Source organism: Heptranchias perlo, chromosome 6 (assembly GCF_035084215.1).
Source record: "Heptranchias perlo isolate sHepPer1 chromosome 6, sHepPer1.hap1, whole genome shotgun sequence".
In the NCBI taxonomy this organism is placed as follows: Eukaryota; Metazoa; Chordata; class Chondrichthyes; order Hexanchiformes; family Hexanchidae; genus Heptranchias; species Heptranchias perlo.
In genome coordinates, this window is record NC_090330.1 from 11,576,046 (window position 1) to 11,600,821 (window position 24,776).

Sequence of the window (24,776 nt, forward strand, 5' to 3'; positions counted from 1 at the left end):
CCGCAATATCCTATAGCTATTCTTCTCATGAAAATATATATATTATTCATACACTTGAGATTTTTATGCAAATGCTAAGTAATTGCTTTCATGAACTAAAGACAACCAACCTGATGCCACAACAGGGGGTGGGGGGCAGTTATCTCAAAGGCCTGAATTATATTTAGAATGGACCAATTATTCCAAGGAAATTCCTTTTATGTTATCCTCAATTAAGTTTGCTCTGAAATCCTTCCTCTCTGCTACTTTAAATTGTGTAGATGTCAGTAATGCAGATCAAAGAAAGGATGTTGCAATCGGCAAATCATAGATAACAGAATTTTAAATAATAAATTGTCACACTGAAGATAATCTAAGAGTGTGCAATCGAGATTTATCACCCGGTTTCAGTAACACTATAAAGTTATGTGTCAATGGGGAGAGGAAGATGAAATCTTATAATGTATATTTTAAGGAGTTTACTGGAACTTTAAAAGCATGCAGAATAAATATGCAAATTAAAATGTTACACTCGGTAGCATATATAGTTTACTATCTCCCTCTAAAGTACAGCTTCTCTCAAATTTTCTGTGGACCAATTGAGTACACTACACCCATTGGTGCTGAGAGGGTTGAAATTGTGCTGTGCGATTTTAGCAATAATTTATTTTAAATAGGTTTACACTTTCGTCAAAATAGAGGAGTGAGAAAAAACACACAAGACACATTGGTTCCTGGTGCTGTACTGTGCGATCTCAGCCCCCAACAACCTTTAGAAACAGGAATAGGTCATTGGGCCCAACCACTGCATGATGAAACATTGACCCTGAATTGTCGTTCAACTTCCAACTCTGTTCGATGAACCAAATGGCCATTTCTCACCTTGCGCTGTTTTATTTGAATCAGGTGCATCAGAAAAATGTATCTCAATCTATTTTGACACTGAGGTTCCAGAGTAACATGTCTTGGAAACAAAAATTTAACCCAACAGTGAGGAAATTGAAAACTTAAATTACAAAATGAAAGGAAATTGTGCTCATAACAAAGTCATTTCCTACATGACAGCAGTGAATGCACTTCAAAATTATTTCATTGGCTATAAAGCGCTTTGGGCTGTGAACGACGCTATATAAATGCAGGTTCTTTCTTTAATTGTAATTACAAACTTGTAACTGCACAAAGGTTAGTTGAAAATCTGGTACATTTGGAGGCCAGGAAGTAATATAATCTAATGTAATTAAAGGAAAAGTCAACAACACACTCTGTTCTCCTTTATTCCCACAGTTGGGTATCTTGTTAGAATCCAATTCTGGCTCCTCTTGAACCTGAAATAAAAACAGAAAAAGCTGAAAATATACTGCACCTGAAGAGCAATGTTTCATGTGAGTCCTGAGAATAGGAGTATGTAAATCCTACATAAGAGCAGTCACTGCACTTCAAAGTTCATTGGACATAAAGAGCTTTCAGAGATACTGGGGGTGAGTATCCACAGGGCAACTCTCGCTCATCCGCCGTTAACTTCAGCGGAAGAGTCAGGAAAATCCCGGAAAAATGGCATGAACAGAATTTACACCATTTTTCAGGGGTTTCTGCAGCCCTTCCGCCGAAGTTACGGCAGACGAACAGGAAAACCCCCATAGCCTTAGAACTCGAGTTAAGCTGATCAAAAGCAAATCCTGGGTAAGCATTCTTCATATAAAGGGTTGTGAGAATTTGGAACACACTGCCCCAAAGGCCATAGATGCAAAGCCAATTGTAATTAAAGGGGAAACAGATACTTACTTGGGGAGTAAGGGTATTAAGGGATATGATGATGAGGCAGGAAATTGGGATTAGAAAGACGGAGCTGCCATAAGTACCAAAAGACTCACTGAGCCAACTGGCCACTTGCTGTTCCTACGATGTTATATAATTACTTTAAAATCAGCATAGAAGAGTTTACCTTTATTTCAAAGTTCTAGTGACCAAGGAGACAATAGAAAAGTTGTGTGGACAAGGACTCCCTTCTTCCCCATCATCTTCCCTCCACTCACTCCCAATACCCTACTCTGGTAAGGTACCAGGAAGCAGTGAAAACTATTTCATATATAAAACGTACTTTAGCCAAAATTCAAAGTTCTAACCTGATGCTAAGTAACAGATGTAATTTTGAGGTATGAACAGATATAAAAACCAAAACCGACCATGATGATGCCTAAACTACTCAAGTCTCTAGAATATCCTGATGAATGGCTGAGGTGAGGGAAGTGACGTCTAGATGTTAGATAATAGTACATTTTCTTACATTGGTCCCAGGGACTATTTTATTGGTGAGGTTAGTTTGTCTCAGAGCCATGTAACTCTTGACACGAGATGTCGTAAACTGTAGGTGTGAAAATACTGGGTCACAAAGCCCAAAACACAGTGACACTCATTGGAAATAAACCAGCCCAGAGAACTTAACCTGCTGGATAAGCAGAAACTCCATCGGATTAGAAGTCCTCTGGTTGCTATGTGTAGTGACATCATCAACGTGCGACGATGCTGTCTGCTCTTTATTTCTTTTTTTTATGCGTTCATGGGATGTGGGCATCGCTGGCGAGGCCGGCATTTATTGCCCTTCCCTAATTGCCCTTGAGAAGGTGGTGGTGAGCCGCCTTCTTGAACCGCTGCAGTCCGTGTGGTGAAGGTTCTCCCACAGTGCTGTTAGGAAGGGAGTTCCAGGATTTTGACCCAGCGACGATGAAGGAACGGCGATATATTTCCAAGTTGGGATGGTGTGTGACTTGGAGGGGAACATGCAGGTGGTGTTGTTCCCATGTGCCTGCTGATCTTGCCCTTCTAGGTGGTGGAGGGTTTGGGAGGTGCTGTCGAAGAAGCCTTGGCGAGTTGCTGCAATGCATCCTGTGGATGGTACACACTGCAGCCAAGGTGTGTCGGTGGTGAAGGGAGTGTATGTTAAGGGTGGTGGATGTTGTGCCAATCAAGTGGGCTGCTTTGTCCTGGATGGTGTCGAGCTTCTTGAGTGTTGTTGGAACTGCACTCATCCAGGCAAGTGGAGAGTATTCCATCACACTCCTGACTTGTGCCTTGTAGATCTAAGTACATTTTAAAAGAAACTCATTTTTAGACTTCCGAGGAACACCAGGTAGTATCATCAGCAAAGCACTTATGAGCTCAGAGTAACCAAAGGAGCTCTTACTCCCGTGCAGTAACCACGACAAATAGCTTGACTGGTGCTTCAAGGGTTAAGCTCTACCAGCTCTCTTTACACCGCCTGAAGTGCCTTGTCCTTCCCCTGTGCCGCATGTGGTCTAATGGCATAAATAAGTCTGCAGGGAGCATCCCCAGTGACTAATGAAGCGGCAGCTTCCACATTATGCCTAAAAGTGATATCACCGATTGAGAAAGAAGGAATTTTCACCCCATCAATCTGCTCGCACAATATTTTACTTTTGGACCTTGAGTCCTGTAGCGATGGCGGTTATTAATAAAATTGTGTGTGGAAAAAACAAAATTAATATTTTTATACATTGCACTTACAGCCTGGCAGGGATTTGGTGGTGAAGTGTTTTAGAGTGCTGTCCCTTTACCTTTGGGAACTGAGTTCAAAATAAGCCTCCTTTTGCTCTGACAGCTGTTAGGGGCCCTAAGTGAAATGAATTTAGACAATCGCAAATCAGTTCCCTGTGGACATGAGTTCACAGTACAAAACTGCCCTCAAATTTGTTGCAATTGGCATCTATTCAGCATTCTCAGGACATGAGAATAAACAGTGATAGTGTGAAAACGTGAGAGGTGCTACAGGTGCAGGAGGGACTGCTCTACTGAGGCTAGAGTTTAGGAACAGTCTCAGTGCAATGCAGGAGTAGCCGGGCATAGAAACTGGCCTGGGAGCGTCCTGGGAGTTAAGTTAAAAATAATTGTTCCATCCCTTCGCAATGACACATCTCTCTGCGACGAGCACAAAGGGAGCCGAAAATCAGCCGCAAGTCAGGCAGTGGAAGGCCTAAAAAAATTAGGCCAGGGTGTGATATGCTGGGTCCTGACCTTCGTACTGAGTGCCCGCAAGGCATTGTTTGAGGCGCATCTTCTGTTCACCACAAACGAAGGCCCCGGTTGGCGGAAGGGACCACAGGGGAGCGGAAGGGTTGCCATCCCTCCAGGATTGTAGCGGAGTCTCCGGGAATTAAAGATTAACCCCTTGGACACTGCTGAGAGCAAAACCCAGGAGAAAAAAAATCATAGGGGCATTAAAAAAATTGTGTTGGTTTTTCCAATCTCTTTGAACACTTCAGTTTATTAGTTATAAAAATATTGGACAAGGGGAAAAAAAGGCTGCTTGACTGGACAGGGTGGTTGGAGGCAGGAGGTCATGTGATGAGATCTCCAGGAATATATCCAACCAGAGTTGGTAACCCTAGGGGGAGTTGTGGTGGGCGAGGAGATGGACAGATTCCCAGACTGGCAGTTTTCCCTGCCCAGGCCTGGCAGAAGACTGGTAGCTGGTACGCTCAGCTGAATGACCCATACTGACGGACGGCAGGCCAGAAATGGGGCCCACCCCTGGGGCATGGACTGGACCCCACAATTTATTTATATTTTTCAAATGCTTTTTTTTTCAGAGGCTCACAAAGGGGATCAAAGGGACATTGAAGTTGAGAGGGAGGTGCATTGGCAGCAACTTTCAATTGCCACATTTTCTGGCTTCTCTGATCATGTAGGTCTCCAAGATAATGTATGAACATCAATCTATTGACCATGTCTTCTCTCTCCTTTAATCTTTCCCAACTCCGGTTGCGAATCCTCCTCTTCCACCACCCCCCCCTCCCCACCCCCCACCCCCACCTTATAACATATTCCAACACATGATGAATGTATTATAAATGCAAGTTGTTTTTTTAAGACTGTTGTCTCTGAAAATATCCCTCATTTGAATACTTTCTACACCACACACTGTCAAAATCTATGAAATCCAGTAATTACACTGCAGGAACCAACCAATAAATCATGGAAACCACAATCCTAGCAACTTCACATCTGCAAGGAAGTGATTGTTGAATAAAGAGGAAAGCTTTGGCACTTTGTGCAACCATTGCAGGAATCCCACTGCCACTGATTTTGAGAACTTAGTGACCCTGCAGTTATTGTTGAGCAAATAGGGTCAATTATGACTTGATTACACTTGACTGATGGGCATGAGAAGGCTCAAGTGATGTTTGCATTTATTTATTTGCCATGTCGGCAGAAGCAGAGACCTCAATCGGATGGACTCGGAGCATTCCTTGTTCTGAAGCTGCTGACACAATTCGTTCTTTTTTGCACAGACCCAGAGGATAAGAAGTGACACATGCGGTGATATCAGCAACGTTGGTGTGTGTGGTCCAGACCCTGAGAGGGGGTGGGGGGAAGGAGTGTGTAATGTTAGGGTGTAGGGACAGAGAATCTGTATGAACTTCAAATGGCTAGTTGCACTCCTGAATTGAATAACTTTTGAATCATAGTTGGAAAGAACGCCTTTAAACTCTAATTCATACACAGGCACGAATAATACTACCATTCTGAATTCAACTGAAGTATTTCAGGTCTTAAGTGTAGTCCAAGTATAACAAAAGAATGGTGTTAATATGTAGATAGCGTCTCCATCTAGTGGTCATTGGTGTCTAGCCGATATAATGGGGACAGTAAACATGTGCCTGTACACTGTACATTGCTGTTTTGCAAGATATATTTAATTGCCTTGAATTGAAAGGCATTCTGTGAAGAGAAGTGTCATTCTTTTTTTAATCAGTTTGCAGTTTTCAGTTTCGTGCTTAGTTTTACACCACAACAGTGTAAGGGAGTTTGGGCCAGATATGTAAGAACATGACCCTAGTCAGTAAGAGCTACAAAAAGAGAATATGAAAAGAAACTTGCAAGGGATATCAAAACCAATACAAAGAACTTTTATAGTTATATTAGGAAAAAGAGGGTGGTCAGAAGCAGTGTTGGCCCCTTAAAAACTGAAAGTGGGGATATTGTCATTGACAATGGGGAAATGGCGGACATGTTGAATAATTACTTTGCATCAGTATTTACAGTAGAAAAAGAGGATAGCATGCCGGAAATCCCAAGAAAACTAATATTGAACAGGGACAGGGACTCAATAAAATTAACATAAGTAAAACAACAGTAATGAAGAAAATAATAGCACTAAAGAGTGACAAATCCCCAGGACCAGGTGGTTTCCATCCCAGGGTTTTAAAGGAAGTAGATGAGCACATTGCAGATGCCCTAACTATAATCTTTCAAAGTTCTCTGGATTCAGGAACTGTCCCTCTAGATTGGAAAATTGCACATGTCACTCCACTTTTTAAGAAAGGAGAGAGAGGGAAATCAGGGAATTATGGACCAGTTAGCCTAACATCTGTTGTGGGGAAAATGCTGGAGTCTATAATTAAGGATAGGGTGACTGAACACCTCGAGAATTTTCAGTTAATCAGGGAGAGCCAGCATGGATTTGTGAAAGATAGGTCATGCCTGACAAACCTGATTAAATTTTTTGAAGAGGTGACTAAAGTAATGGACAGGGGAATGTCAATGGATGTTATTTATATGGACTTCCAGAAGGCATTTGATAAAGTCCCACATAAGAGACTGTTAGCTAAGATAGAAGCCCATGGAATCGAGGGAAAAGTATGGACTTGGTTAGGAAGTTGGCTGAGCGAAAGACGACAGAGAGTAGGGATAATGAGTAGGTACTCACTTTGGCAGGATGTGACTAGTGGAGTCCCGCAGGGATCTGTCTTGGGGCCTCAATTATTCACAATATTTATTAACGACTTAGATGAAGGCATAGAAAGTCTTATATCTAAGTTTGCTGATGACGCAAAGATTGGTGGCATTGTAAGCAGTGTAGATGAAAACATAAAATTAAAAAGGGATATTGATAGATTAGGTGAATGGGCAAAACTGTGGCAAATGGAATTCAATGTAGGCAAATGTGAGGTCATCCACTTTGGATCAAAAAAGGATAGAACAGGGTACTTTCTAAATGGTAAAAAGTTAATAACAGTGGATGTCCAAAGAGACTTAGGGGTTCAGGTACATAGATCATTGAAGTGTCATGAACAGGTGCAGAAAATAATCATGAAGGCTAATGGAATGCTGGCCTTTATATCTAGAGGACTAGAGTACAAGGGGGAAGAAGTTATGCTGCAGCTAGACAAAACCCTGGTTAGACCGCACCTGGAGTACTGTGAGCAGTTCTGGGCACCGCACCTTCGGAAGGACATATTGGCCTTGGAGGGAGTGCAGCGTAGGTTTACCAGAATGATACTCGGACTTCAAGGGTTAAGTTACGAGGAGAGATTACACAAATTGGGGTTGTATTCTCTAGAGTTTAAAAGGCTAAGGGGTGGTCTGATCAAAGTTTATAAGATATTAAGGGGAACAGATAGGGTGGATAGAGAGAAACTATTTCCGCTGGTTGGGGATTCTAGGGCTAGGGGGCACAGTCTAAAAATTAGAGCCAGACCTTTCAGGAGTGAGATTAGAAAACACTTCTACACACAAAGGATGGTAGACGTTTGGAACTCTCTTCCGCAAACGGCAATTGATACTAGCTCAATTGCTAATTTTACATCTGAGATAGATAGCTTTTTGGCAACCAAAGGTATTAAGGGATATGGGCCAAAGGCAGGTCTATGGAGTTAGATCACAGATCAGCCATGATCTTATCATATGGCGGAGCAGGCTTGAAGGGCTGAATGGCCTATTCCTGTTCCTATGTTCCTATGTCATCATTTAGGCTACCAAGTGGTAACAGATAAGACTACAACATTGAAATGGCTTTCTCTTTTTGTCACATTGACAGTCCCAGTTACTCTGTACACATGAAGTCATTATGTGGTGACAAATGCACTCTTAAAAGGCTCATTGACAAGTTATAGGCCCTGAAATTCCTTGAGGACCCCTCCCCCCCCCCCAGGAAGTATGCAGGAGCAGAACCACCTCCCACTCTAGCCCCAGATCGGACACCCTACCACAGAGTGGGTGCCAGCGCCTAAAGGGATGCATCAGCAGTGCCCTCCCCGATTTGCCCTTATAAGGCAAAGCGACCCACAGCTGTTCCACAACAACAACTTGCATTTATATAGCACCTTTAACATGGTAAAATGATCCAAGGCACTTCACAGGAGCGTTTTCAAACAAAATGTGGCACCAAGCCACATAAGGAGATATTAGGACAGGTGACCAAAAGCTTGGTCAAAGAGGTGGGCTTTAAGGACCATCTTAAAGGAGGAGAGAGAGGTAGAGAGGCGGAGAGGCTTAGGGAGGGAATTCCAGAGCTAGGGCCTAAGCAGCTGAAGGCACGGCCGCTAATGGTGGAGTGAAGAAAATCGGGGGTGCACAAGAGGCAAGAATTGGAGGAGTGCAGAGATTTCAGAGAGTTGTAGGGCTGGAGGAAGTTACACAGATAGAGATGGGCGAGGCCATGGAAAGATTTGAAAAAAAGGATGAGAATTTTAAAATCGAGGCATTCCCAGACCGGGATCCAATGTAGGTCAGCGAACACAGGGGTGATGGGTGAAAAGGACTTGGTGCAAGTTAGGATATGGGCAGCAGAGTTTTGGATTAGCTCAAGTTTATGGAGGGTGGAGGATGGGAAGCCGGCCAGCAGAACATTGGAATAATCAAGTCTAGAGGTAACAAGGGTAGGGCTCAGGGTTTTAGCAGCACAAAGCCAAACAGGATAATGAAAGAGAAAGTAAACTTTTTGGAGTCTTTGGCTTCAAAAGGAACCATTTCACCTCCAGACAAAGTAATCTATACCCTCTGGGATCGATAACCTAAGTCTGGGTAAGATTTAGGACTTTTCATAAGGCTTCAAAGGGACTCAGCTCTTAACCTTTCAAGGACATAGGGGCCAGAATTCCTGGGATGGTACAGGAACTCCCCCCAACATAGCCCCTTGACGTTGGGAGGGACAAACGGAAGATCCGCCCACAGCCCAGTTGACTGGAATTTAAAGGGCTACAGGAAATGGGCAAAATCCTGGTATAACTGGGTCCCACCCACACTCTGAGCCCAAGGAATTTCACTTTCCACACTCTCCAGGACCAGGAATTGTGAGGCCTTAGAACTTTAGGGGTCTGATTTGTGCATGATTTTTGTGGCACCACTCGATTTATTCTGATGTTCCTAGCACCTCTCCACAAATTTTGTACGGCGTTAGCAAGGGGCCCGCACGGTAACAGTTTTTTCTGATGAAAGAACTTATTAAGTGTCTGTGCAAAAACGATTACAAACATATTTTCCATGACTTCCAAGTTGTTTCCTTTCTCTCAAGCTTCACGCCAAGTGTGGGTGCCGACTCGCTGCGTGCCTTCACATTTACCTGAGGAAGGAGGAAGCCCCCGAAAGCTTGTAGATTTCAAATAAAATCGTTGGACTATAACTTGGTGTTGTAAAATTGTTTACAATTGCCTTCAAGAGGGAGCTGGACTGGATCTTGGCTGGAGCAGAGATCACATCATATAGAAGGTAAGTGGTTTTACAGGTTTTTACACATGGCCCATGTGATCTCCGGGACTGGTTTTGATCGCTTGTGGGGGTCGGAGAGGAATTTTCCAGGGTATTTTTTTCCCTTATTGGCCCTGGGTTTTTCTCTGTTTTCTTGCCGGGAGGCTACATGGCTGCAGCGGGGGGAGGATGGGAGGCGTCTAGTCAAGATGTGCCAACCATCATGAGTGTGGGGCAGGCTTGATGGACCAGCTGATTGTGACCTGCCCGTCATTTTCGTTATGTTCGTATTAGAGAGGCTGCAGTAGTGCAACCTGAGGATGGAGTGCCAATTCCATGGTAGTGGGAGATTTACTCCTGCGCAGGCTTGGGTATGGGTTCCTCAGTCGGGCACAATCTGATGTTATTTCCGGATAAGGAAGAGCAGGAGAGTGTGGCTGGAGGACAAAGAGGACTTTGGAGATCTGCACAGTGTCTATCATGCCTGGGCTCTGCTGAGGAACTATGCCAAATCATAGATTCATAGAAAGGTTACAGCATGAAAGGAGGCCATTCCGCCCACCTAGTCCGTGCCAGCTCTTTGCAAGGGCAATCCAGCTAATTTCACTCCCCCACCCTATCCCCGTAGCCCTGCAAATTTTTTCCTTACCAGTATTTACCCAGTTCCCTTTTGAAGGCCATGAGTGAATCTGTCTCCACCACCCCCTCGGGCAGTGCATTCCAGATCCTAACCACTCGCAGGGTAAAAAAGTTTTTCCTTTTTTGTTATTCGTTCATGGGATGTGGGCGTCGCTGGCAAGGCCGGCATTTATTGCCCATCCCTAATTGCCCTCATGTCACCTTTGGTTCTTTTGCCAATCACCTTAAATCTATGTCCTCTGATTCTTGACCCTTCAGCCAATGGGAACAGTTTCTCTCTATCTACTGTGTCTAGACCCTTCATGATTTTGAACACTTCTATCAAATCTTCTCTCAACCTTCTCTGTTCCAAGGAGAACAACCCCAGCTTCTCCAGTCTATCCGCATAACTAAAGTCCCCTCAGCCCTGGAATCATTATAATAAATTTCTTCTGCACCCTTTCTAAGGCCTTCACATCCTTCCTAAAGTGCAGTGCCCAGAACTGGACATAGTACTCCAGTTGTGACCGAACCAGTGTTTTATAAAGGTTCATCATGACTTCCTTGCTTTTGTACTCTATGCCTCTATTCATAAAGCCCAGGATCCCGTATGCTTTTTTAACCGCTTTCTCAACATGCCCTGCCACATTCAACGATTTGTGTACATGTACCCCCAGGTCTCTCTATCCCTCTACCCCTTTTAGAATTGTGCCTTTAGTTTAGATTGCCTCTCCTCATTCTTCCTACCGAAATGTATCACCTCTCATTTTTCTGCGTTAAATTTCATCTGCCACGTGTCCGCCCGTGCCACCAGCCTGTCTATATCCTCTTGAAGTCTATCACTATCCTCCTCACTGTTCACTACATTTCCAAGTTTTGTTTTATCTGCATATTTTGAAATTGTGCCCTGTACACCCAAGTCCAAGTCACTAATATATATCAAGAAAAGCGGTGGTCCCAGCACTGACCCCTGAGGAACACCACTGTGCACCTCCCTCCAGTCTGAAAAACAACCGTTCAATTCTCTGTTTCCTATTACATAGCCAATTCTGTATCCATGCTGCTATTGCTATAAGGAGGAAAATTACCTGTATAAAATCCTGCAGGAAGAAAGGTGAAGGATCCACTTGGATGAGCCTAGGAGCATTAAGAAACATGCATGGGGCAAAGAGTAACCTGAAAAAAAGCACGGGGCTGAAAATCCAAACATCGTTTTTCACAGATCTGGGCTGCTATCAGGATGGGTGGGGTAGATTTTGGGTTGCGACCTATCTCCACCCTGTTTGACAAATGCCGAGGTCTCTTGGGCAGGTTTCTGTGCAGCTCACGGACTCCTGGAGTCTGGGAATATTTTTGGCAAACCCTTAATGACTTCTTCATGGAAAGCAGAGATCAACAAATGCATAGATGTCTGCAGATAGCCCTCATAACCGGCATCCAAATATCAGTGAAATCCTTAATAAAGAGCAGCCTGGTTTGATTTATAAGAATGTTTGCCTCTGAGTCAAAAGGCTTATGAGTTCAAATTATTGTATAATCAAGGCTCACACTCTAGTACAGTACTGAGGAAGTACTGTAATTTGGATGAGTCATGAAACTGAGGGCTTGTCGACCTATTCTGATGGATATTAAAAATTTATATTTGATGAAGAGCACCAAAGATTTGACCTGGTCAATGTTCCTCCTTCAACCAATACCGCTGATAAATAATCTAATGGGAGTTTTCTGCGTGCATGAAATAGCCAGGCTTTCCCACATAACATTAGTCACTGCACTTCAAAGTAACTCAGTGTATGCACAGAGCTTTGATAGATGCTACATGGGAATATTGTACATATGTTAATGAACATTTAGGCCTTAACTGCTACTGTGATGTTCTTCTCTAATTTCACATCCAGCAGCCTTGTTGCACTGTTACTTATGATGTATTGATTTTAACATTAATTTAATATTTATCCTTTCATAATATTTACAATCCCAGTGAGTCATAGAGTTGGAGATTTAAACAAGCCCCATGACCCGTTATTCAAAATGCAAAGTGTTTAGAGCTGTGGACACTGAAGAAGTGGTTGGTAGCAAAGTAGTCCTACACCCTGATTCTGAATAATTAACGCAAATAATTTCCATACTTTCAATACTCTTCTGGACTCTAGCAGAATAATTAACAAGGCAGACTACTACTACTACTACTACTACTACAACAACAACAACAACAACGACTTGCATTTATAAAGCCACTTTAATGTAGTGAAACGTCCAAAGGCACTTCACAGGAGCGACTATCAGACAAAAATTAACACCGCGCCAAAGAAGGAGATATTAGAACAGATGAGTAAAAGCTTGGTCATTTTTGTGTTTTAAGGAGCGCCTTAAAGCAAGAGAGAGAGGTGGAGAGGCAGAGAGGTTTAGGAAAGGAATTCCAGAGCTTAGGGCCTAGACAACTGAAAGCACAGCTGCCAGTGGTAGGGTGAAGGGAGTCGGGGATGGACAAGAGGCCAGATTGGAGGAATGCAGAGTTCTCGGAGGATTATAAGGCTGGAGGTGGTTACAAAGATAAGGGGGAGGGGCAAGACCATGAAGGAACTTGAACACATCAATGAGAATTTTAAAATGGAGGCATTCTGGGACTGGGAGCCAATGCAAATCAGCGAGCGTGGAGGTGATGGGTAAACGGGACTTGGGTGCGAGTTAGCAGAGTTTTGGATGATCTTAAATTTATGGAGGGTGGAAGATGGGCAGCTGGCCAGGAAAGCTTTGGAATAATGTTCCATTGGAATAGACCAGCCCTTGTATACAGTTCTCATTTCACTCATAAAAAGAACTGCCGTGATACACTCTATTTTTTCAGTAATTAGTAATGAAGTCCTCTACAAAATAAAAAAAAAGGTTTTTTTTGATTGACAGTCACCAATTTGAAGAATTCCACTTAGAATTTATGGTGCTGGCTTTCCTTCCCTCCTTTTCAACCAGCAACACCAAGTGCATACATGCCACTTATCAGCGTGTCATTGTTTGCTGACAAAAATCATCATGGATCAGGCCCATCTCCCCTCAGAGCTGCTCCTCGGAGAGTCCAGCTGCTAATGGAAGTGATCCCAGCTGCTGTATACTGTAGGCTGGAACTCTCATGAGAACAGAAGTTCCTGCCTGCAGTATGCTGTAGCCAGAATCCTTTCCTTTAACAGTGAGATTCAGATAGGAGAGGCACCCAGAAAGGGGTGGGGGGGTGGGAGGAGATGGACGCCAACAAAGGGAAAAAGGAAGGAGAAAATGCATGGCAATGAAGGGAGTGAATGACAATGAAGAGAAGAGGGAAGGACAGGGTGAAATGGATGGCAATGAAGGGAAGGGGAGGAATGAACGACAATGAAGGGTAGAGGGAAGTGGATGGTAATGAAGAGAAGGGGAAATGAGAAAATGGATGGCAAGAAAGGGAAGGGGGTGTTGAAGACAATAAAGGGAAAGGTGAAAATAGATGGCAATGAAGGGGAGAGGGAAGGGGATAGGAGCTGAGAGTGGTGCTTTTGGCAGATGGGGGAGAAGCTGAGCAGCACTTTGGACTGGAAGAGTGCCAGGATGATGTGAGTAGGAGTGCGGAGAGAGAGTGCCAACAATGACTGAAGAGGGAAGAGTGAAAGCTCGATGTAGGCAGAAAAAAATTACTAACTTGACTGGGGGGGTGGAAAAAGAAGAGTGCAAGTTGAATGGGGATAGAATAGTGCCAACTTGAGCTGAGTTGGAGGGGGAGAAGAGTGCCAGGTTGAATTGAAGGGAGGGAACAGAAAAGTGCCAGATTAAATTGTGAGGAGATAGGAAGAAGAGTGCGAGTATGAACTGGGAGGATAGAGGACAAGAAAATATCTCTGTGGAAGAGCAGGGAGTTGATCGGTACAATGTGTCTCTAATCTGAGACAGGCGGGTTTGGAGTTGGGAGTGTGATAGTTGTGACTTTTGAGGAATGGTCGAAAATCCAAATGCCACTCTGTTTTATATTACTTTAATGTAAAAATCTATCAATTGTGAAGTATAAAATTAACCAAATGCATCATTTTCTAATGTAAAATTCGAAATTTTCCAGGGGATCGTGGCCTAGAACCCCAAATTTCAACATTTGGATTTGCCCCTTTAAGCCTTCATATATTTATTGAAGAAACTCTGGATATACCTTCAGCTTGGGTTACAAAACCCATGTAACTACTTAACGTAATCCATGACACTGCACGTTATAGGCTTATAAACAAAACTGTTCTTGAACTTTGAGGCTGTTTACACCTTTTTTGAAGCTGTTGATCAACTTTTGCTAGACTTCTAGGTTGGCATGTATGCAGGTGTCCATAGGGTAAATTTACTGACTCCAGATCATCTGTTTTAGTGATGTCGGTTGAGGGATAAATTTGGCCAGGACACTGGGGAGAACTCCTCAGCTCTTCCTTGAATAGTGCCATGGGATCTTTTACATCCATCTAAGAGGGAAGACAGGGCCTCAGTTTAACGCCTCATCTGAAAGACGGCACCTCCGACAGTACAACACCTCATCACTACTGCACTGGAGTGTCAGCCTAGATTATAGGCTCAACTCTCTGATTGAATCCACAACCTTCTGACTCAGAGGCAAGGGTGCTTCCGCTGAGCCACGGCTAACAGCTATGTCTAGGTACTTTAAACAGTAACGTGATGATTAAGTGCACACTTAGGGGTAGATGTTCAACTTGCTGCCCACGCATTAAACTGGCTTTGCAGATCAGCTGCCCCCATTATAGAAACCACCTGATTTTACATTGAAATCATTGAAAATGAAAATCAGACGGTTTCTATAACAGGCAGCTGATCCACAATGCCAGTTTTTTACCCAGGCGGCAAGTTGAAAATCTACCTCTTATTAACTTAAGGTTTTCAGGTTTCAGTGATCTCCACAGAAAAAAAATGATTATACAGGGCTTCGCAATAAGAAGTGCCTAACTTTGTTTACAAGGAAACCTAATGGACGAAGAGACAGGTGAAGCTAATCGATGACAGAGAGACTGATCATACAGCTTGGACAACCCTTTCACAGGGTGGGAGGAGCCTCCTTTGGAGCATAAACACCAGCACAGACCAGTTGGACCGAATGGCCTTTCTCTGTGCAGTAAATTCTATGGGAATACTGGTTAAATGATTCACTAGCTGCTTGCAAAGCATCAAAAGATTATTGTTACAGATATGCCATAATGGCATAGTTTCTATTATTTGTAACAAAATCATATTGTCAGGAATTGCATGCTTTAAAACTCCCACAATTTTGTTAGCATATGATAAACCACAATGATAAATGGGCATTTCCTGTGTTTTTGTCAAACAGAGGACTATATGGCCCATTGTATGAGCTATATAACAATCACCGCACATCATAGTCATTCATTGTATGTGACGTGCTTTCAGACATTTCTGAGAGATAAAGTACTGCTTAAATCCAAATCTTATGTTTAATTATAAAGTCCAAATGGATCATGATTCTAATTTTATTGGTTAGGCTACTCAAGACCATGCCCACAGTCAAATCCTACCTGAAATTAAATCAACATGTGCAAACAAAAGAAGGACATGTGTAAGCATTTTGAACGGAAGTTTAGTTCATTTCCTAATCTGATCAATTACACGAGGTTTGGCCGACCAATTGCAGAGGATTACATTCACCTTAATTAACCCATTTACTACTGAATAAGACTTTTATCCAGAAACATTACTGTATATTTTATACAAATCCCAGGACCCACCCGAGGGCCGCAGCCTGTGGAGGCACGACCAGTGCCGGCAACTCACCCCAAATATTGATGAGGCCCCGAGGAACAATTTCTATGGTTCCTCAGACGCCCTTGGTTTGGGTGTGCACTGCCTGAAGTCACAAAGATCCTTCCAGGGCGCCACCGGTGACATCACCAGGGTGTCTCAGTCGTCTGCACATAAGTGTATGCGACAGGTGACAGATGGCGTGTTTTCCAGGACATCCGATTACGTCAACTTCCCCCGCAACGACACCAGCCATTCTGAGAGGACAGTGGGTTTCAACTCTTTAGCGGGCTTCCCACGGGTACAGGGCACAATTGATTGCACACACGTAGCAATCCGAGCACCTCCACATGAGCCAGGAGTGTTCACCAACCGAAAGGGATGTCACTCCATCAATGACCACCGGAGGAGGTTTCTGCAGGTGTGTGCCAGATTCCCTGGCAGCTGCCATGATTCATTCATTTTGTGTGAGTCCAACATCCCGGCCCTCTTCCATACAGAAGGCAGACTTAAGGGCTGGCTCATTGGAGCAAGAGATACCCCCTGCAGACATGGCTTATGACACCTGTGAGAAACCCCATCAATGAGGCACAGCAGCATTACAATCAGAGCCACATCAGCACCAAGTCTGTCATTGAACAAGCCAAAGGAATGTTGAAGATGCATTTCAGGTGCCTGAATAGGTCTGGGGGAGCCCTTCGGTACTCACCAGCGAGGGTGTGCAGAATAATCGTTGTGTGCTGCAGACGCATTGCGGGTGCTGGTTGAGGGGGGAGCAATGGGTGAGACGTGGGAGCGTTTTGAGCGGAGTCCCCACTTCCATGTCCCCTTTCACCATCATCCCTCTCCCGGGCCAGTGCAACACCACTCCTACCACTCTGCTGGCCTGCAGATATGCCACGTTCTAAGGCCACGGCTAAAGTATCTGTCTGCCTGTTTAAGGCGGCAGACATATTGGCATCCAGAGTGCACACGGCTGTTTTCATGGCCTGCATGGACTCATTTCAGAGCCGTACTCGAAGGTCAATGGAGGATAGCATTCTCTCCATCGCAGACATTCCTGCACTTACCCGTGCCACCAATTCACTAGCGGTGGAGTTGGACTCTTCCATCCATTCCGCTATTGTGGAGAGTGTGGGTGGCATTTTTTCCATTACCTCACAAAGTTGCTGCTGCACATCTAGCATTCTCATTCTCAATGATGGCCCTCCTGTTTCAGCATCTATGTCCAGCTGAGCAGAGCTTGGAGAAGAGTGTGCCCTCAGACACAGACTCTCCACAGCTGCCCCTGCCACCAGTGTCTGCTCATGCTCACTTGTGAGTGGTGAATTACCAGGTGACAACCCAACTAACTGTCTAACAGGACCCACTGAAGTGCCGGTATCTGCGCTGGTGCATGGCTGTATGTCATGTGACGGTGCACCCTCAGAAGGAATGAGATCCTCCGAGGAATCACTTTCTTCCATTGTGGCTGATTGTTGTTGAAGCCATGAAGGCCGTGGAAGACAATAGAAACCAATATTAATTACTCATCGGAAAAGTGATAATCTTTCCGATCACCATACTGAGGTCCGGATCAGTTCAATCATTGTTAAAATCAAATCATCATGTGTATGAAGGATGTTAAAGTTCTGTCACAGCCATCTGCCAGTCTCTCCATCTCTGACGGATAGGCATGCAACGGTGCGACTGATCTCCATGGTCTCCTCCTCTGCATCTGTCGGCTGGACTATTTGTGGTGGTCCACCTCCAGATTTGCTCCTCTCCTTTGTATTTTGCGCTTTCTTCTCCAACAAGGGGAGAAAGAACAGACGTGTGAGTGACTGGAGGCGACGTCTTTACCCGATGGATGCGTTGCTTTCGGTGAGGCTGACAATGAAACAGATGCATCAGAGGGTGACTATCACACAGATATATCACATTGCATCACGATTGGGGTGAGTGGCAGTGGTGGGTTCACAAATGGGGAGGTGAGGAAGTGCATAGAAAGTGAAGGTTAGTTGATGCTGAAACTCAAGTGGGTGTGAGGAGTGATGTGATGGAGTAGGCATGCCAACACAGAGTGAGAGTGGGGCGGGGGGGCATATCACAGCATGTGGGTGAATCAGCAAATGTACTCACTTTTCCTGACCTGGTTAGGTCATTAAACCTCTCCTTGCATTGAACCCAAGACCTGGGCACCGTGCTCCTGCTGCTCAGCTCTTCTGCCACCTCCAGCCACACCTTTTTGGTGGAAGAAGCAGGTCTCTTCCTCCTGCCAGCTGGGTAGACGACGCCCCTCCTACTTCACGCACCAGCCGCTAGAACCTCAAGGGATGCGTCGGTGAACCTGGGTCCTGCCTTCGCTCTGTGTTCTTCCATTTCACTTGTTGCTCCTTTCTCCTTCAAAATCCATTTTTGCATTGGCCCTTTAAATACTCGAGTTCCCATCACGTCATGCAGGTGCGCAGAATGCCCACTGCGCAGCTTGGAGACGCGAAACCCGAAAGTAAAATCAAGTGCCTTCAATTGAGTTGTGATCGCTCAATCCAACTTGCTAAAATTATTTCCGGGTTTCCCACGTGACTATTTACCCACCCGCTGAATTCCCGCCGCCATGCTAAAATCATGCCCTTGATTTCTCAATCCTTCAATCTGATCGGTTAAGGAGATACCCAGTTGTTTGCCCTGTTCACTCAGGTCCCAGATGCCCTGTTTCGCTCGCTGCGATGTTATCAGCTCGCACTTTCAGCAACTTGCTACGCAAAAAATTTAAAAACCTACATGTGCAGGGGCAAGTCTAATTAACGGCTGACATCGTTAGGTGCCATGAGCTTTTTGGGTCTAATCATGTTAGGCCCATTCACATTCACTCCCTTCACCGCCAGTGCAACGTGACTGCAGTGTGTACCATCTACAGGATGCACAGCATCAACTCGCCAAGGCTTCTTCGACAGCACCTCCCAAACCCGCGACCTCTACCACCTAGAAGGACAAGGGCAGCAGGCACATGGGAACAACACCACCTGCACATTCCCCTCCAAGTCACACACCATCCCGACTTGGAAATATATCGCCGTTCCTTCATCGTCGCTGGGTCAAAATCCTGGAACTCCCTACCTAACAGCACTGTGGGAGAACCTTCACCACACGGACTGCAGCGGTTCAAGGAGGCGGCTCACCACCACCTTCTCAAGGGCAATTAGGGATGGGCAATAAATGCTGGCCTTGCCAAGTGACGCCCACATCCCATGAACAAATATAAAAAAACAATTTTGTGCTCAAAAGCAAACAAAACAATATTAATCTGAATCAATTTGTGAAGTTTCATACCCACTTTTTTGTTAATATTCTTTTTTGATGCCTGATTAAATTATCGAAAAAGATTCTCAGACTTCTTCCCCCTCTTAACATAAATCAGCCTCTGCCCTTAAACACAACAGTTTTATGTCTTTGAATGTTCAAAGTCTAAACCAAATTAAATGAAACCTTATTGAAACCAACTTTAATTCACAAGTGTAGCCATTAGGAACGATCATTTGTGTACCTTTATTCACAAAAAAACTGTTGTTTTAACATGTTGGTAGCTAAGGGAATAAAATTCCCTCTTGTGTATAGGGTGCACATCAGGTTAAATGCATCAATTCATAGGAATCTGGTAGAATTCAGACATAGCTGAGTACTTTGTGTGGTTAGCCTGTGTTTTAGTATCAACTCCTGTATGTACAGCACATGTTTTCTGTCATTTTAAGTGGGTAAGCTGGATTCCTGCCACAGCAGATGAGACATCATTTGAAAGTGGGTCAGGCTGCTTTGGTACCAGAGAAGCTGGTATTGATTTGTCCAATATCTCGGCAGCTGTACAAATGAGTTTTCTTTTTCAAATGAACATCCTGTACCCTCCCCCCGCATTCAAGGGCACGTCATCCACATTATCCCCATTATCTTTCGATATGGAAGCACCCTTATAATGAAGAACAAGACGGCTTTCCAAAGTATCACCACAACTTGGCACATCGGTCCCCCTGAACTTATGACTCCCCTCCCCCAAATAGAGAACAAGGCAATAAAAGTTCAGCTCTTTATTCAAAGCTTACACAAACACTAATTCCTCATTTACAGTTCCAAACATCTGGGGGGAAAAAGTGTGATTTAGCTTCTGTTTCATGACAAAAACATTATGAATTAATTCCATTCTGTAGAGCCAGGGCCAGCCTGCACTCTTGGAGTGCGTGTTATTTGTAGTACTGGCCTCGACTCGGCTTTTTGATATTCACAGGCACAGGGACACAGCAGGCCACTGGGATTAGTGTAGATAGCTCCAGCAGGGGATCTAAGAATGGCACAGGCAAGATGTGCTGAATGGCCTCCTTCTGTACCAAAATGTAATGATTCGATGATAAACCATTTCAGAATAAAATGTAACCGTTTTAACAGTCTGTACATGTTTCAACACACCATGGGGGTAATTTTGACTTTGTGTGATGGTGTAAAACAGGCAATTGCTTGAATGGAATGACTTCAGTGGAAATAAAAATCGGGAGAGATGTAAACCAGGCTGCCGACTCGCTAGCACCCGTTTTACTCAATCGCACAAAGTCAAGATCTATCCCCATGTGTCAGAGTGTGCACAGGGTTTTTTTTTTTAATTTTAATGTTGAAAGAATAAAAGCTAGAAAAAAAACATGGAAATGACAAGAAGTAGGATAACCAAAGCTAACAATAATTTTAACCCTTCTTTACCACCTCAAATTATAAAGTGATGGAGCTAGAGCTCAGTTTACCTAAATTCCACAGATTAGATTAGATAGCAGAAGGGTCGGTAACCAAGAAGATAGATTTAAGGTAATTGGCATAAGAACCAGAGGCGAGAGGAGGAGAAATTTTTTTACGCAGCGAATTGTAATGATCTGGAATGCACTGCCTGGAAGGAGATTCAGTAGTAACTTTCAAAAGGGAATTGGATAAATATTTGAACGGGAAAAATTTGCAGAGCTATGGGGAAAGAGAAGGGGAATGGGAATAATTGGAGAGCTCTTTCAAAGAGCCGGCACAGGCACGATGGGCCAAATGGCCTCCTTCTGTGCTGTATCATTCTATGATTAGATTAGATTAGATTAGATGAGATTACATTAGATTATTTTACATAGCAAAATTTAAATTTTAGAAGGAGGCCATTTGGCCCATCGTGCCTGTGCCGGCTCTTTAAAAGAGCTCTCCAATTATTGGAAAGAACAAGGCATCCAAAACATTAAATGGGGCAGATCAGGTAAACCCTGAATATTATTTAAGATTAAGGAAAACTGGATTGGAGGACATAAATTTGCATTAGTAAGAATTAGTTTCAAAACAGATATCAGGAGGAACTTCTCTAATAAAAGGGGTGATAATGTTTGGAACAAGCTGCAGGCAGGGTAGTGGAGGGAAAAAAAACATAGGGACGATCAAGATGAGGCTGGATGCTATATTAGGAAAGTTACGGTATTAGAGGAATGAGCTACATTGGCTGAATGGGTGTTTTCTTGCCTTTTCTTGTCCTTGAATATGCTCATGTTCTTGTGATGTTGAAAACCGACACTTTAACCACTCATACTGAACAAAAAGACCCCTTCCCCACCCAGCAAATAACCTGTGTGCTTTTTCTCCATGCCGTTTTCGTCACATTTTTAATCACAGTGAATAACTACACTCCTTAACCACGCATCAGTACAACAGGATAGACATGGCAAGTTCCCACTCCAGGCCCAGCATTCTGCAATCCAGCAGCATATATCGGGAATTCAGACACGGAGATCAGTGGTAATAGAAACAGAAAATGCTGGAAATACTCAGCAAGTGAGGCAGCGTCTGTGGAGAAAGAAACAAGAGTTCACGTTTCAGGTCGATGACCCTTCGTCAGAACCGGAAGATGTTAAAAGAGTTAAAGTTTTAAGCAAGTACAGAGCTAGAGAAAGGGGTGGAGGGGAGGAAAGAACAAAAGGGAAGGTCTGTGATAGGGTGGAGGGCAAGAGTGATTAAATGACAAAAGGGATGATGGTGCAAGGCAAGGAGGGTGGTAATGGGACAAGTAAAGAGACAAAAGATCGGTCTAGATTAGCTGTAAACGGCAACAGCAGAACCATTAACAGAACTTGCTGTCCAAAAAAATGGGAGCAGTGCCTATGATCTGAAGTTATTGAAATCAATGTTGAGTCCAGAAGGTTGTAAAGTGCCTAAACGAAAGAAGAGGTGCTGTTCCTCGAGCTTACATTGAGCTTCATTGGAACAGTGTAAGAGGCCGAGGACAGAGAGATCAGAGTGGGAGTGGGACAGGGGAATTAAAACATCAAGTGACCGGCAGGTCAGGGTCACGCTTGGGGACAGAGTGGAGGTGTTCAACAAAGTGATCATCCAATCTGCGTTTGGTCTCCCCGATGTAGGGGAGACCGCGTTGTGAGCAGCGAAGACAGTACACTAAATTGAAAGAAGTACAAGTAAATTGCTGTTTCACCTGGAAGGAGTGTTTGGGACCCTGGACAGTGGAAAGGGAGGAGGTGAAGGGTCAGGTGTTACATCTCTCCTGAGCTCTCACGAGAAGGTGTCGTGAGGAGGAGGGTGGGTATTGGGGGTGATGGACGAGTGGACCAGGGTGTTGCAGAGGGAGCGGTCCCTTTGGAATGCTGAAAGGGGAGGGGAGGGGAAGATGGGTTTGGTGGTGGCATCGCTGGAGCTGGCGGAAATGGCGGAGGATGATACGTTGAATGTGGAGGCTGGTGGGGTGGAAGGTGAGGACAAGGGGGACGCTAGCATGGTTCTGGGAGGGAAGGGAAGGGGTGAGGGCAGAAGTGCAGGAAATGGGACGGACACGGCCAAGGGGCCTGTCAATTACAGTGGAGGGGAATCCTCGGTTGAGGAAAAAGGAAGACATATCGGAAGCAGTGGTGCGGAAGATGGCATCGTCAGAACAGATGCGACGGAGACGGAGAAACTGGGAGAAGGGAATCGAGTCGTTACAGGAAGCTGGGTGGGAGGAAGTGTAATCAAGGTAGCCATGGGAGTCGGTGGGCTTATAATAGATATTGGCTGACAGCCCATCCCCAGAAATGGAGATAGACAAGTCGAGGAAGAGAAGGGAAGAGTCGGAGATGGACCATGTGAGGGAAGGGTGGAAATTGGAAGCAAAGTTGATGAAATTTTCCAGTTCTGGGCGAGAGCAGAAAGCAGCATCAATACAGTCATCAATGTACCGGAAGAAGAGGTGAGGAAGGGGATCTGAGTAGGACTTGAACAGGAAATGTTCCATGTATCCCACAAAAAGGCAGGGATAGCTGGGACCCGTACGGGTTCCCATAGCGACACTTTTAATTTGGAGGAAATGAGTGGAGTCAAAGGAGAAATTGTTCAGCATAAGAACAAGTTCAGCCAGGCGGAGGAGGGTGGTGGTCGATGGGGATTGGTTGGGTCTCCGTTCAAGGAAGAAGCGGAGGGCCTGCAGGCTGTCCTGGTGGGGGATGGAGGTGTAGAGAGACTGGTCGTCCATGGTGAAAAGGAGGCGGTTAGCGCTGGGGAACTGGAAACTGTTAAAGTGGCGGAGAGCGTCAGAAGAGTCATGGATGTGAGTTGGAAGAGACTGGACAAGGGGAGAAAAAATAGAGTCAAGATAGGAAGAAATAAGTTCCGTGGGGCAAGAACAGGCTGAAACGATGGGTCTCCCAGGGCAGTTCTGTTTGTGGATCTTGGGAAGGAGGTAGAAGTGGGCTGTGCGGGGTCAGGGCTCTATGAGGTTGGAGGCCATGGAGGGGAAGATCTCCAGAGGAGATGAGGTCAGTGACGGTCTGGGAAACTATGGCTTGATGTTCGGCAGCGGGGTCATGGTCCGGGGGAGGTAGGAGGAAGTGTTGGAGAATTAGCGTTCAGCCTCTTTAAGGTAGAGGTCTGTTCACCAGACAACAATAGCACCGCCCTTGTCAGCAGGTTTAATGACAATGTCCGGGTTGGACCCGAGAGAACGGAGTGCTGCAGGTTCAGAGGTAGGGAGGTTAGAATGAGTGAGGGGTGCAGAGAAATTGAGACGGCCGATGTCATGCCGGCAGTTCGCAATGAAAAGATCAAGAAGGGTAACAGGCAAGAGGGAGGGGTCCAGATGGAACGAGAATTCTGAAGACGGGAGAATGGGCCTGCTGTGCGGGGGAAAGACTCCTGGCCAAAGAAGTGGGCGCGGAGGCGACGGAAGGAGAGCTCAGCACGTGTCGAGCTCGAAATTCATTGAGGTGGGGAAGTAAGGGGATGAAGTTGAGGCCTTTGCTGAGGACTGATCGTTTGGGGTCAGAGAGGGGAAGGTCAGAGGGAAAGGTGAAAACACGGCAAAGGGTGAGATTGGAGGGAGGGATGGGATCAGAGGAAAGTGAAGGGGAAGAAGGATCAGGATGGTTGTTGGTATCTAAGATTTGTTGAAGCTTGCGGTCCCTGACACCTGAAAGGAAGTGGGTCCCGCAGGATTTTTTGTCTATAATGCTAACTTCCGCACCTGAATTCCCAATATATACTCCCAATGCGTGAAGCTCCACATTGGGAGCGCAGTGTTGTAAAAGCTACCCTAATATGTCCGCCAATTCCTTGGGGCTTCCACTGATCTCCCAACGGAGTTATGGCAGGAGACTAGTGCAACCCCACGGAATATCTGTCTGCTTATCTTCTTCAGCTGTTATATTTAGAGCATGGAACACAGGAAATTCGGAACATATGAAAAGGAGTAAGCCATTCAGCCCCTTGAGCCTGTACCGCTATTTAATTAGATCATGGCTGATCTGTATCTTAACTCCATCACCCCGACTTGGTTCCATATCTCTTAATACACTTATCTAACAAAAATCCAACAATCTCAAATTAATAATTGGCCCCAAGCCTCAACAGCTTTTTGGGAGAGAGGGTTCCAGATTTCCACTACTCTTTGTGGGAGGTGCTTCCCGACA

At 44.8% G+C, this 24,776-nt stretch overlaps 1 protein-coding gene across 3 annotated transcripts in view; it reads right to left on the reverse strand.

The window, feature by feature from the left end:
- Positions 1 to 597: 597 nt before the first annotated feature.
- LOC137322739 (SH2 domain-containing protein 1A-like) overlaps positions 598 to 24,776 on the reverse strand; it is a 76,781-nt gene continuing 52,602 nt past the window's right edge. The window contains exon 5 of one of the 3 annotated variants that reach the window (XR_010963226.1): positions 598 to 1,304. Coding sequence is in view for 1 of the 3 variants with exons in the window: in XM_067985745.1 (XP_067841846.1) it covers positions 1,276 to 1,304 (29 nt within the window). In the remaining 2 variants the exon portion in view is untranslated. Of the gene's footprint in view, positions 1,305 to 19,892; positions 21,673 to 24,776 lie in introns of those variants that run through there. The other 2 variants (XM_067985745.1, XR_010963225.1) reach the window with 2 other exon arrangements.